Source organism: Chaetodon trifascialis, chromosome 15 (genome assembly GCF_039877785.1).
Source record: "Chaetodon trifascialis isolate fChaTrf1 chromosome 15, fChaTrf1.hap1, whole genome shotgun sequence".
NCBI classification, from domain to species: Eukaryota; Metazoa; Chordata; class Actinopteri; order Chaetodontiformes; family Chaetodontidae; genus Chaetodon; species Chaetodon trifascialis.
The window spans coordinates 15,066,179-15,079,597 of record NC_092070.1 but is presented as its reverse complement, the minus strand read 5'-3'; the positions used below and the strand labels follow the sequence as shown (position 1 = coordinate 15,079,597).

General features: G+C 38.5%; 1 protein-coding gene across 1 annotated transcript; it reads left to right on the top strand.

Annotated features, from left to right (window-relative positions):
* The first annotated feature begins 1,342 nt into the window (after positions 1 to 1,342).
* On the top strand, positions 1,343 to 13,052 carry LOC139344184 (nuclear GTPase SLIP-GC-like). Its single transcript, XM_070982175.1, has 23 exons — positions 1,343 to 1,446; positions 3,373 to 3,454; positions 4,024 to 4,136; positions 4,277 to 4,324; positions 4,448 to 4,486; positions 5,359 to 5,392; positions 5,567 to 5,653; positions 6,083 to 6,173; positions 7,345 to 7,561; positions 7,653 to 7,892; positions 8,348 to 8,554; positions 8,678 to 8,853; positions 9,666 to 9,759; positions 9,843 to 9,930; positions 10,396 to 10,517; positions 10,810 to 10,983; positions 11,075 to 11,232; positions 11,425 to 11,542; positions 11,658 to 11,766; positions 11,855 to 11,988; positions 12,340 to 12,421; positions 12,554 to 12,631; positions 12,742 to 13,052. Exons 2-22 carry the CDS (start codon positions 3,388 to 3,390, stop codon positions 12,625 to 12,627), a joined length of 2,472 nt encoding a protein of 823 aa, XP_070838276.1. The 5' UTR covers positions 1,343 to 1,446; positions 3,373 to 3,387; the 3' UTR covers positions 12,628 to 12,631; positions 12,742 to 13,052.
* Positions 13,053 to 13,419: the final 367 nt, after the last annotated feature.

The following is a 13,419-nucleotide window of genomic DNA, read 5'->3' as shown; positions in this document are numbered from 1 at the left end:
GACAGACAGACAGACAGACAGACAGAATGGATCATGTGACAGCGCGACTGTCATTACTTGTCAATGTCTCAGCCTTGCTGTAACATGAGAGAAAGTTTAGAAAATGTGAGAAGGGCAGTCAGATTCACAGCAGGGACATTGCGGTTTTCATGGAACTAGTTTTAGCCTCTACACAGTGATGAAGTCCCAGAGACTTTTAGTTTTTAATGATTTTATTCTCAAATACATTCATGTTTTTTCTCCGTGTTTTGATTTTTTTTTGTTAATGATTTTAGTATTGCTTGATTGGGATGCTTTCTGGGATTTCAATGACTTTGCTTTCATGTTCGAAATCAAAACTGTTGCTTACTGAAAAAAAAAAAAGCTTTCTGTGTGTGTTCAAATATGAGAAATGGAAAAACCAGATAGAAAATAAGTCATTCAGTTATTTAGTGAACAACTGTTTTGTTTTCATTCCCACTGGTTCTAAATGTAGAAATGTATTTGATATGTTTTGCTGGCAAATAAACCTCAATCAAGTTCATGTTTGAGTCAAAGTGTCACGTGTATTCAGCGGTGCCAGAGGCTTCAGAGTGGACCTCGGGTTAAAGACTGATGTTCTCGTCTTAGCGTGCAGATTATATGGAAAGCACGCTCTTCATACCCTCCTTCAAGCCCCAACCCATCCATCCATTATCTATAATGGCCTATCCCTTTCGGGGTTGCGGGGGGCTGGAGCCTATCCCAGCTACAATGGGCGAGAGGCGGGGTACACCCTGAGCCGGTCGCCAGCCGATTGCAGGGCCACATGCAAGGACAAACAAACATTCACACTCACACTTACGGACTTACGGAATTTAGAGTCATCAATTAACCTAATGAGCATGTTTTTGGTCTGTGGGAGGAAGCCGGAGTACCCGGAGAGAACCCACGCATGCACGGGAAGAACATGCAAACTTCACACAGAAAGGCCCCGCCTGACCCGGGGATCGAACCGGCAACCTTCTTGCTGTGAGGCACGCGCACTACCTGCTGCGCCACCGTGCAGCCCCAAACCTCAACCCCTCACGCCAAAAATGTACCTCAATGCATAAGAAATAACTGAATCAAAACTAAAATTCGTTCCAAAGATTAACTGCTCCTGTGACTGATACAACACAACCCCAATCCAAAAAACATTTGGGACATTTTGCTGATAATACTTTTACACTTTTGTTTAAATAGGATGAATGAATGCAGCTTTAACTTGTAGAGTATTTTTACAAGTTAAGTGAGTTCTTCCATCACTGCCTTTTAAAGACTGCGAGGTGTGTTTGTTGCAACATGACATCAGATTATGCAACATATTTAGATTTGAACTGATCTTGCTGAATGTGCTTCCTGGGCAGAGAGGAGGAGACAATATAAAAGAGTCGTGAGCAAGTTAGATCAAGCGCCAGATGTTCGGGCATTGAAGAGGAACTAAACGTAAGTACACTTGAATCAGTGTGTTAAATTGACAACTGATCATATTACAAAGACTCTAAGTTAAACAGTAAGATCATGGAGAAAGTTACTGTACTATGTTGTCTTTTTAATTTTACACTGTGGGATTTATTTAGTGATTAATAAAGTATGTTTCTTCTTCTTCTTCTTCTTCTTCTTCTTCTTATAACCCGGTAATGCTGTATGATATAGATTTATTATTTATTCAGTATATATTTATATATTCCAACTTTTCATGTATCTCCAAAGAGCATTTTTAATTATGATGTACATGTTTTGTTTAATCCACAAAATATGAAAAGCTGAACCTCTTTCTCTTTCTTTCGTTTTGACAAAAGTGAAAGTGTTTCGAGTGGTGGGACGAGGTGCAAATACAAGGAAGACAAAACCCACTATTACGTTAAACAGCATTAAATCATTGCATAACACAGTGTGCATATTTTTAATAATATTTTCAAGTCAAAATTGATGGAACAGATATCCACACACTTGCAACGTGTTGCTACTCGCAGCAGTTTTTGTAGCCTCCACCACACCCTAAAAGATTTCTGCCTGAAAACTTCCCTCCTCTCTGTGGTTTCCATGAATAATAGTAATGTACCACGTGACGTACCATCTGCTTAGCAGTCAGGAGCTGCTCTGCATTAACCATTTACATGCAAGAGTCTGTGTACCCCTGTTTAAAATCTAGACTTAGACTTAGACAGTTTCTTTATTGATCCCAATTTGGGAAATGATTTTGTTGCCATAGCAATTAAACATACAGCAAACACAGGGTGTATACACAATTATTTAGAAAAAGAATAAAAAAGAAAAAAATAAATAAACAGGAATAGAAATGAAAATAAAAATATAACAAAGTAAAACTAATTATAGTTATATAATATGTATTATAATATATAATACATGTTATATAATATCATAATAATATAATAAAAATACAATATAACTAAGTATATAAACAGTATTTACAGCAAAAAACAGCAAAAAATGTTGTGCAAGTAGACCGAATGTGCAATGAGATTGTAGATAGTTATGAGATTGTAAATAGTTAAATTAATAATTGATTGAAAACAAAGCTCTCTGAAAGCTGAAGGTTTTGCCATGGCCCTCATATCACCAACACCTGTGAATAGACCTCAAAAGAGCAGTGCATGAAAAGAAGAATGGGCGATAATCCTCAAAAACAAGAACTGAAAGCCTCTTAGCTGACTACAATAAGCCTTCACAAACTGTGATACTTGTCAAAGTAGTGTTGCTAAGTACTGACCATGCAGGGAGCCCAGACTTTTTCTTCTGGTCCTCTTCCTTTTTGTTATTTTGAAACTATGAAAGATGGAAATAAAGAAGTAATCTTGCTTGAAATTATAAAAGAAATGTGTGGTCTTTAGCTTTATACTGCTTGGAAATCAGGTCATTTCTTGGTTACATCGTTATTCACAGTAACAGAAATTTTGACCAAGAATAGCCCAACTTTTGCATGGCACTGTGTGGTTGAATGTGGTCATGTCGAGGGCGGGATATGCGGCTGATCCATGTGCACACATTTCATGGTGGACTGTGATTCATAAACAATGCCTCCAGGTGTGCATGCATTTGTGAGACGCATGCCATTTTTTGTGAGAAACTGGAAAAAACAATAATTATTATGAAAAGAATAAATATATCTTTATATTAATATTTCAAATACAATATTTCATTGTTTATCAGGTTAAAATAAAGTGATTCCAGTGCTGCATTTGTGACCCACTGTCATAAAGTCAAGGCCTTCAGCAGACAACAGTTACAATACATTGATAAGAAAGATGGTGTTCGTTTGCTCTGCTTCCTTCAACTTTCTGTAATTGATGAGAACTGTCTTAAAATGTCAAATGACTAAAGGGCAATGATAATTTGTTTCTCTTCCAGTTGCTGTATTTGGTCATGGATGATTTTGTTCGGAACAAATTAACTGAATGGGGTCTCACCGAGTTCATACAAAAATTTGAAGGTAAAGTATGACCATGCTTCTCTGTTGGTATAGATATTATACAATATTGATATGACCTAGCAATACCAAAATATGAAAAAATGCTGCAACATGTTTCTGTAGTAGAGTGCTGACATATCCATGATGGGAGGGATCAGTGCTGATAAATTCTGCCAATTGCTGTCTGTGTTCAAAAAGTACAAGAGCACTCACAACTGAAGTCTTGTACATTTTCACAGTTAGAAGGAACGCTTCATTCATTTGAGAGTAACTGGTGTTCATTAGCATCTGAGAACACTGAGAATTGAGGTGAGACGCTCACTGAGCATTAGCATTGAGATGAGGATCTCAGCACAAGCAGCACTGAACTCAAGACTGAAAAGTAACCAAGAGATGAAATACAGTCAAATCAATATACACTCAGCTCATAAAGTTATCAGCTGTGTGAGGCTGTCATGCTCTTAAAAAAGTCAAATAAGCAGCGGAGCCCACACCTCTTTCACTCCTTATCAGATAAATTCCTGCGGCAATTTGAAATTAATTCTCATTTTTGCATGACCAAGATTCACCTGAATATTTTTAAATAACAGATGAAGGCATTGACGAGGAAGGTTTTCTCTGCCTTGATGATGATCACATTGCTGAGTTGATGCCAAGAGTGGGACCAAGGGCAAAATTCCAGAAGAGACTCAAGAAATTAAAGGTAATGTTTTGCATGGTGATGATACTTTAAACAAATATTGTATTTGGTCTAAAAAAACTGGCTTATTTACACACACACACTTTCATAATTTGCAGGAGCATCAGGTTTTAATATAATATTGTGTTTTCTTTGGTCACCAGGAAGGGCAAAACACGACAAATCAGGAAACAGTTACTTTATCTCCTCAAGTAAGTTGAATAAAGCTTCAGAAAAATAGATAATATTTAAGGCATTTGTTACAGTCGTATTATATTTTCAATATCTGCTCAAAAGTTCACATGATCTCACGCTTAAGACTATTTTATCTGCAGTATCAGCAGGAGCATGGAGAAGCATCTGGCTCTGCTCAGGTAAGGATGACACTGAATTTCTCAGGCATGTAATCAGTGAACATTCCTCTATTCTTCATGCAGACACACTTGAGGCACTGAAGTGTCCTGAGACAAAGTCATCTTTGACTGAAGAAGTGTCTCATTGGTTCACAGTGTTGTTGCTGGATGCTGCTGTGATCACTTATTAGCCCTTTAATTTGCTCCAGTCCTCAGAGGTTTGAAAGTCTCATCCCAGATTGCATGAAAACACAAATTCAAACATGATGTGAACTGTAAAGATGTTTGTTCAGGCCTTTATTCATTAAATGCATACAAGAAGTGCACTATGCATCAACCCGAGCATGAAACCTTTCCTTGTTATTCTGGAGTTGTTATGTCTGATTCTCCACTCTCAGTCATCTGTTTTGGACACGAGTACCTTTATTTCGGCCTCACGGTCTTTAACGTTCATCTGCACATTGTTAATTGTATCTTCTACAGATGAAATGAGTTCTTCAGCCTCATTCAAGCAGGCAGTGCGTTCTCTCATATTAGCCTCAGCGGCTGTTGGTGCTCCTTTGATTTTCTGATGAAAGTCGTGATCGCTTTCATGATGTCTGCACTGGTCACATTCTGTCTGTGGACTATATCCACGTCACGAGCTAGCATGGCCCAATTCTGTTGTTTTAACTTTGTCCTTTTTTTCCAGACTTAAGCTTGTCTTTTCCTCAAAACTCAAGATTAGTTTAGTACAACTTTTTAAAGGGTCTCAGGGTAGTTAAGTACAAATAATGAGATTGTTATTGATAGAGAAGAAGTGATCACTTGGGTTTCCAATCCAAACGTACCCTGAATATCATTTCTTGATTAAATACATTTTTTAAGAATCAAATATTCATGTTCATCCTCAGGCTTCGCCATCCACCAGTAACACAAGTGGTAAAGGTGAGATACACAGTAACTAATTGATTATATGCAGTGTTCATTGATGTGTTCAAGGCACTAATATTTTGGTTTAATTAACTATATTGTGACCAAGTTTTCACATTGTGAGAGAAACCAATATCTTTCTTTTTGGCTCTTTTTTTATTTCTCAAAAAAAAAAAAAAATGCAACAAGGGAAGAGAAAATTGGATCTACAGGCTGAGTGCAGGCAATCATCAACTCCAAAACGACGATGTGACACTACACTGGCGTCATACACGGGTATTTATATTACTTTCTAAACAATTTTAACCTAATATGGCATGGATGATGATGATAGTGCCCCCTGCATGTCGGGGGGGATTCTTAGCTGACTGTCAAACAAACAAACAAAGGTTCCACGTTCCAAGTGAGCCGAGTCGAGCCGAGCCGAGCCGTACCACACCTTGGAAGGCATCAGTAAAAAGTGTAACCGTGGCCTTTAACTAGATGATGGTTTAAACCCAGACTACCTTTGGTCAGTGGCCATAATGTAAGCCTGAAGATGCACTCTGAGGCATCCTTCATTAACGTGGCAGATAAGTTCCTCTCATGCTGCACATTATTTTTCTCCTTTGTTGTGTAAGAAGACACCTGATTGCGCATCACTACTGAGTGAATAATCTGGTTTATGGTTTCTGCTCATCAGGTTTTTACTTTTACTCTCAACAGAAGGAATCATCCTGTCTGATGTGAAAATCATCATGAGTCATGTTCAAAGTAGACTACCTAAACAAGACAACAAGCTCAATAAGTTCCTGAAGTAAGTATTACGTTTTCTATATTCCATAATTGTGTTGTTGTTGTTGTTGATGTGGTTCCACTCCTGACCAGAGGCCAGGCTCATTAAGAGATTTTAGACTGCTCTGGAGTGTTGAGCTGGTTATAATTTTGGTCAAAAGTGAGATTTTGTGTTTTGTTTTGTTTTGTTTTTTTCATTCCTACACATGACAATGTTTGGAAACAACACAGTGAAGTGAAGTGAAGTGAAGTGAAGCGAAGCGAAGTGAAGTGAAGTGAAGTAAGATAAGTTTCATTCTTTAGCATCTTTAGAAACACATTGAGAATAAAGACTGAAAAGCAGCTTTACTGCAAATCAGGAGTAGTATTATGTGAAGCACTTGATATGATGTAAATTGAAGGTCTTGCTCAATGTTTTTTATCAACCTACATACTGAAAGTGACACAGGGACATTTTCTGGGCAGAGGAAGTCATATCAAACAGTTAGGATCAATACATTGACTAAAACTGTACACAAAACCAAATGCGAACTTAATAAATGTTTTGACACAGTCAGTTGTTTCTTGTTGTTTTACTGCCCTTATGGCACAGAGTTGTCCTAAGGAAACACAAGAATTACTTGGTGGGGAGAGCAAATCTTGATTATTGATACATTTTTATCTAATAAGATGGAGATTTGAAATGGTTTAATGCGTATTATGGATGGAGGAGAGCAAAGCTGATGAATGGTAATACATTAGGATGAGGGTTGAGGGATGAGGAGATGAAGGTCAAGGGATAAGGAGTGGGGAGTGAAGGATGAGGGAGTGAATGATGGAATGATGGAGGGATGACGGTGGAGAGATGACAGATTTGGAGATGGATGGATGGACTGATCATTACAAGTTCATCAGTGAGCCCTTTCACATACAGATAGTCATTAGAACCATCCATCCATCCATTTTCTATACCACCTATCCATTTTGGGGTTGCGGGGGGGCTGGAGCCTATCCCAGCTGTCAACGGGCGAGAAACGGGGTGCACCCTGGACCGGTCATCATTAGAACCACTGCTAATGTAAAAATACTGATAAAATCTTCTTTAAAAGTAGCCTATTTGTGGACTCTTCTTCCTGATTTTGACACCTCCTTTCAGTGTTTGTATATTTTCCAAAATCGATCATTTAACCCCAATTTAAACTCTTGTACAACAGGGAGAAAATCAATGATTTGGAGACAGACAAAAGGGAGCTGGTTGGTGTCTTTGGTAAAACTGGGGCTGGAAAAAGCTCGTTGATAAATGCCATCATTGGAGAGAAGCATCTTCTGCCCTCTGGAGACATCAGTGCATGTACCTCAGTCATAATCAAAGTGGAGGCTAACATGCACAGCCCGAAGTATGAGGCAGAAATTGAGTTCATTACAAAAGAGGTAACGAGCTGAAGCTATTTGAAAAGTTAAGATATCGCTGCAAAACTACAGTTTCTGGATACATTACATTAACTATTATTCTATTTTACAGGAGTGGCAAGAGGAGTTTTGGTCCTCGTCTACTTTCTTTAACGATAATGCAGATCAGGAAAATGATCAGGAAGATGAGCAGGAAGATGACAGTGATGATCGTGACACAGCTGAAAAGCTTTCAGCTGTGTATGGAGAAGAATGGAAAGACAAATCTCCTGAAAACCTCATGGACAGCAAATATTTCAAAGAAGTTCCTGAATTTCTTCCTTCCAAGAAGAAGACTTTGACATGTGAATCAGTAAGTAAGAGGAAAATGGAAAATGTGTCTATCTATCTATCTATCTATCTATCTATCTATCTATCTATCTATCTATCTATCTATCTATCTATCTATCTATCTATCTATCTATCTATCTATCTATCTATCTATCTATCTATCTGTAGAGAGAGGCGGGGGTTGACCCTCATGTTGTCAGTAGTTTTTGTAATCACCCTCTCCTATATCTTAAAGTATTTGCCCAGCAGTGATTTTAGGATTCACTGTGTGCAGCCTTGTCTGAATGTAAGGGGCATGTTGACAGTGGTAAGGATGGGGGGGTCAGACCAGGGCAGAGCACCTAAAAATGTCCCCGATTTTCAAATCACAGTATTGACAGGTATGCATTAAGGGTGACATGACCATGAACACTGACTTGACTTGAAAGTTCATATCAATAAAATCACCTTTGCTTTAGTTTTTGTTGTTTGTTGCAGGCTGAAGAGCTATCTGCAAAACTTGGCAAATACACAAGAAGTGACTCAAAAGACAGCAACAGTAAAGAAGTAAGGAGGAGGTATTGGCCACTGGTGAAGTGTGTGACTGTCAGGGTGCCTCGTAATGAACTTCTCCAACATGTCACACTTGTGGATCTTCCTGGAAATGGGGATCGGAACAAGAGCAGAGATAAAATGTGGAAAGAGGTCATTCATTCATATTCACTGCTGTTTATTCTGCTTTACTGTGCCATCTGGAAACTGTTACATCATGTTATTACAAAGCACTGACCATTAATTTATGATTACCTCATTGTGATACCCCTTCAGTTTGTTGGAAGTTGTTCTACCTTGTGGGTTGTAACTGAGATCAATCGAGCGGCAGCAGAGAAAGAAGCCTGGGACATCTTGGAGAGTGCCAGCAGCCTCATGGGAAATGGTGGCGAGTGTCAGCAAATCCACTTTATCTGCACCAAGTCTGATCTTATTGAAGATTCAGATGATCAGTGAGTGATTTAAGATGCCAGAATAGACACGACACAACATGAGTGAACACAAACATACAAATACTATTAGAGATGTAATTCATAGTTCAGTATAGACCTCAGTTTTGGGATCACACACAAAAAAATAAATGAAACATTAGAAAATAACATTTCTGTCTTTTAACAGCAGTTAACTGGCTGTGGAAATTCTTACTGTTCACCCCAAAATCAAGAATTTTTTTTTTTTTTCTCACCTTTTCTGCTTTTTATCCATCAGGATTATTTTGGTGAGAGTTGCGAGTTCTTTAGATATCAGCTCTCTCAAATATGATGGAACTAGATGGCACTCGGTCCAAAAATACATTTGAGAAACACAACAGCAATGTTTCTTTCCATGACCTGGTTACTCCAGATAATCCCCCCAATTTATGGGCCCCAGAATTCATATAATTTCCTAGAAGGAACTGTTGTAACTGTAATTTCTAGGGAAATTCTTGTAATCACATTATTAATGATGTAACTGGAGGAGTTCCTCCAAGGAAATTCCTTTAGAAATCAACAGCTGCTTATAAATTCAAGACAATGAACTAAAATAGAAGCTTCCAACTTTATTTATTTTCATCATAATAACAACCAAATCAGATTATTCTTTGTTTCCAGAAACAAAAACAGAAAGACCTGCAAACTTTTACCCTTTCCAATATGAATGCTAGAGTTATTAGTAACAGTTACAGGTTTTACAAAAGAAAATTTTGACTTTTATTCTGAGAGGTGAGAAGAAAATGCTCCAAATACTGTACCAGGTGCAACTTGATGCAAATCTTTTCTTACAGTTCAGCAGCTGCTGTTCGTGCACTCATATTTCAAAGGAACATGCGAGCCAAGGAAGAAGTGAACAAAGAATTCAGCAGACTGCTCAAGGTTAAGGTGAGTTTTATAGATCGACAGGAAACACAAATACTGTCTACAATTGAAATGCTTCCTTAAAACCTTCATTTTTTTTTTTTCAGAAACATTTCAGCGAAGACTGTTTCAAAGTGTTCACAGTGAGCTCCAAAGACTTTCTAAAGAAAAAACGACTCACACCAGAAGAAACTGGTGGGTGAAGTCTTCATATGTCAGATCTTTGTAAATAACACTCAAAACATATTTTGGTTTTTTGTTTATGTTAAACATCCATCCATCCATCCGTTGTCTATACCCGACTATCCCTTTCGGGGTTGCGGGGGGCTGGAGCCTATCCCAGCTGTCATTGGGCGAGGGGCGGGGTACACCCTGAGCCGGTCGCCAGTTGATTGCAGGGCAACATATATAGACGCTCACACTCATACCTAAGGTAGTATTTTTGGGTTGCCAATTAACCTAATGAGCATGTTTTTGGTCTGCGGGAGGAAGCCGGAGTGCCCGGAGAGAACCCACACATGCACGTGGGAGAGCATGCAAGCTTCACACAGGCCCGCCTGACCCGGGGATCGAACAGGCGACCTTCTTGCTGTGAGGCACGCGCACTACCTGCTGCTCCACCGTGCCGCCCTTATGTTCTTTTTCTGTTCTTTTTTACAGAAATACCCAAACTTCAGGAATTTCTTCAAGGTCTCAATGACAATCACTCAGAGACATTAAACTACGTGTCTGGAGCTCATGGGATTCTTTCTCTGATTCAAGGGGCCAGCTGCAGAGACGTGGTGAGATTAAGTCACTTCGTTCATTGATATTTACAGACACAAATAATATTTATCACAAATAAGTAAGCTTAAGCAAACTCTGCCTAAATCCAGTGAAAATGTGGTAATGCTGTGTGAAAAAAATATTGTCGTGTGGTCACATTTAAAGAAATTTTTGCCATCGAGGTAGATTCTCTGAACTGACTTGAGCAACAGAATTTCATGAATAAGTAACCAATAAATTCTGTCTTCAACAAGTAGGCAGCACTATATCTCCAATGTTTTTAATGCTGAATGTGTTGTTTCATTTCAGGCTGGTAAAAAAGTAGATGTGTGCAAAGACCTTGAAGAAAACATGAGGCGTGAACTGGACAAAGTCAGAAAACCCATGGAAGAGGCTTATGAGGCCTTTGAAGAATGCCTCAGTGAGGGGGTTGAAAAATCAAAAAGCTCATGTCAAAGAGACATGGAGTCTGTCTTAAAGCCTGTACGTATCTGAATTAGAAATACATCAAAACAACGATTTGGTTCTTAATCTGAATAACAACTGTCTTCACATGTTTTCTGTTCTGTTTCAGAAAAGGATGAAAGGTAGTGCTTTTCACAAGATACTGAAGTGTGTGGTTGAGAACGGCGGCACCCACAAACCAAAAAACAGGAAACAAATAAACCTCAATGCGAAGCTGGCTTCATACTTGACTGACAGCATTGATGAGGAATTCAAGAAGACCTTCCCGTAAGAAATGACTTCCTGAGAACATAAAACCCTTTGTTGACCAATGATTAAAACTTCACAGAGTGTCTGGAATCAATAGATTCTACATTATACACTTATACAAATTATGTAAGATCATACATACAGACAAAGGACATTATTGACGTCCAGTGCCGCCATTCTGAAACATGTCAACTTGTCAACATGTTTCAGGAATCAGCGTGAATGTGGACCATTCAATGGGGTCATCAGTACATTTTCACTTGGCACAAAGAGGCTGATTGAAAAGTACAAAGATGTCAAACTGCAACTGATATTTCTCCAGACAGAGGTAAAAGACGAGACTAATAGCGTCCTGTCCATGAGTGCATTATCAAGCTAAAAAGGCTTATATCTATCACCTTGAATTTATTTACAAAATGTCTTTATCTGTGTTTCTTCTTTAGGAAGAAAAAACCAAGACTATACTCAACAAAACCATCCGAGAGTATAAGAAGACAATCTACAGAAGTCTGACAGAGACAATTGGGGAAACCATGAAAGAATGCTATCAGAGTAAGATCATGACACACGCAGCCTGACAGCATAATAATACATGTTTACATTCATTGTGATTGTGCAGAAATGTTCTGTTTTATTGTAGATGCAGCAGGATTTAAAGGAACAGGCTCACTGGAAAACATGAGGAGCGCTATTGAGAAGCACGTACATTATTCAAAGGACACCATGTTTGAGCAGGCCAAAGATGTTATGTTGAGCCAGCTGAAATGCTTGAAGGTTTGTCATGTTTTGCAGTTTGTCATACAGCGATGACAAAGTAAAAGATGTTTGCTGCACATCTTTATCCACTATTCTGTCATCATTTACATGAAGGCTTTTCTCTATTCTAGTGAAACATGTATCATCCTGAAAGCTGCTTTGCTACTAAAACACTGCAGGCACTGTTACAAACATGCAACATCATTATTCAGCTAAAACAGAAACATACAAAAGTTTATGTAGCTATGAACTGTTTTTCCCTGTCTGAGCAGCCCTCTGAACCTCCATTTCAGCAGTTAATCCATGCAGCTTTCAGCTAATCTTGAACACAGTATTTGGCCATATGAGTCAGTGATGATGATTTTGCAGGAGTACATCCTGAAGACGCTTGAGGACACACTGCAGAAATCAATCGAGCTGTCACTCAAGACAGATGGTGACTCACTCCCAGGTAAAGGGAAGGCATCAAAATGAAAACATGATAATCACTTAAAATACTGTGATTATTGTATTGAACATGTCGACAAACTCCCAGCAGCGTAATTTATAGCGCACTCATAAACAAGGCATTTTTCTTTTTAAGATGTTTCAGTGGAGCTTGCAGAGGTGAAGAAACACTACAAGGACCTGATCGGGAGTCCAGATGAGGAAGACTAATGTGGTAAAACATTTGTTAAAATGTCTCCATAATGGCCCAATTGCATTATTTCTGCATAATGCCTGATTATAAGATGTTCTTGATAATGCTAACAGCACTTTTCATGATGCTAGGCCTGAATCTGCAGCTGGCCCAGGAGCTGCACTGCATCCATGACATGTGCACAGGCGTGTTTTAGTGACAGCGACTGATGCAAACCAAGCTTTCACACAGATAACAGAATGGATTGTGTGCCCAACTGTCATTACTTGTCAATGTCTCAACCTTGCTGTTAGATAAGAGAGAGATTAGATTTGATTTGATTTTGGGGGAAAAATTTTTTTTATCATTAATTGATTAAGAATCAGAGAAAATGTGGGAAGGGCAGTCATATTCACAGCAGGGACGTTGTGGTTTTCATGGAACTAGTTTTAGCCTCTACATATTCATGTTTTTTCTCCATGTTTTCATTTTTTTGTTAATGATTTTAGTATTGCTTGATTGGGATGCTTTCTGGGATTTCAATTACTTTTTCTTTCATGTTCAAAGTCAAAACTGTTGCTTACTGAAAAAAAAATGCTTTCTCTGTGTGTTCAAATATGAGAAATGGAAAAACTAGATGGAAAATAAGTCATTCAGTTATTTAGTCAACAAATGTTTTGTTTTCATTCCCACTGATTCTAAATGTAGAAATGTATTTGATATCATTTACTGGCAAATAAAACTCAATCAAGTTCATGTTTGAGTCAAAGTGTCACATGTATTCAGCGGTGCCAGAGGCTTCAGAGTGGACCTCGGGTTCAAGACTGATG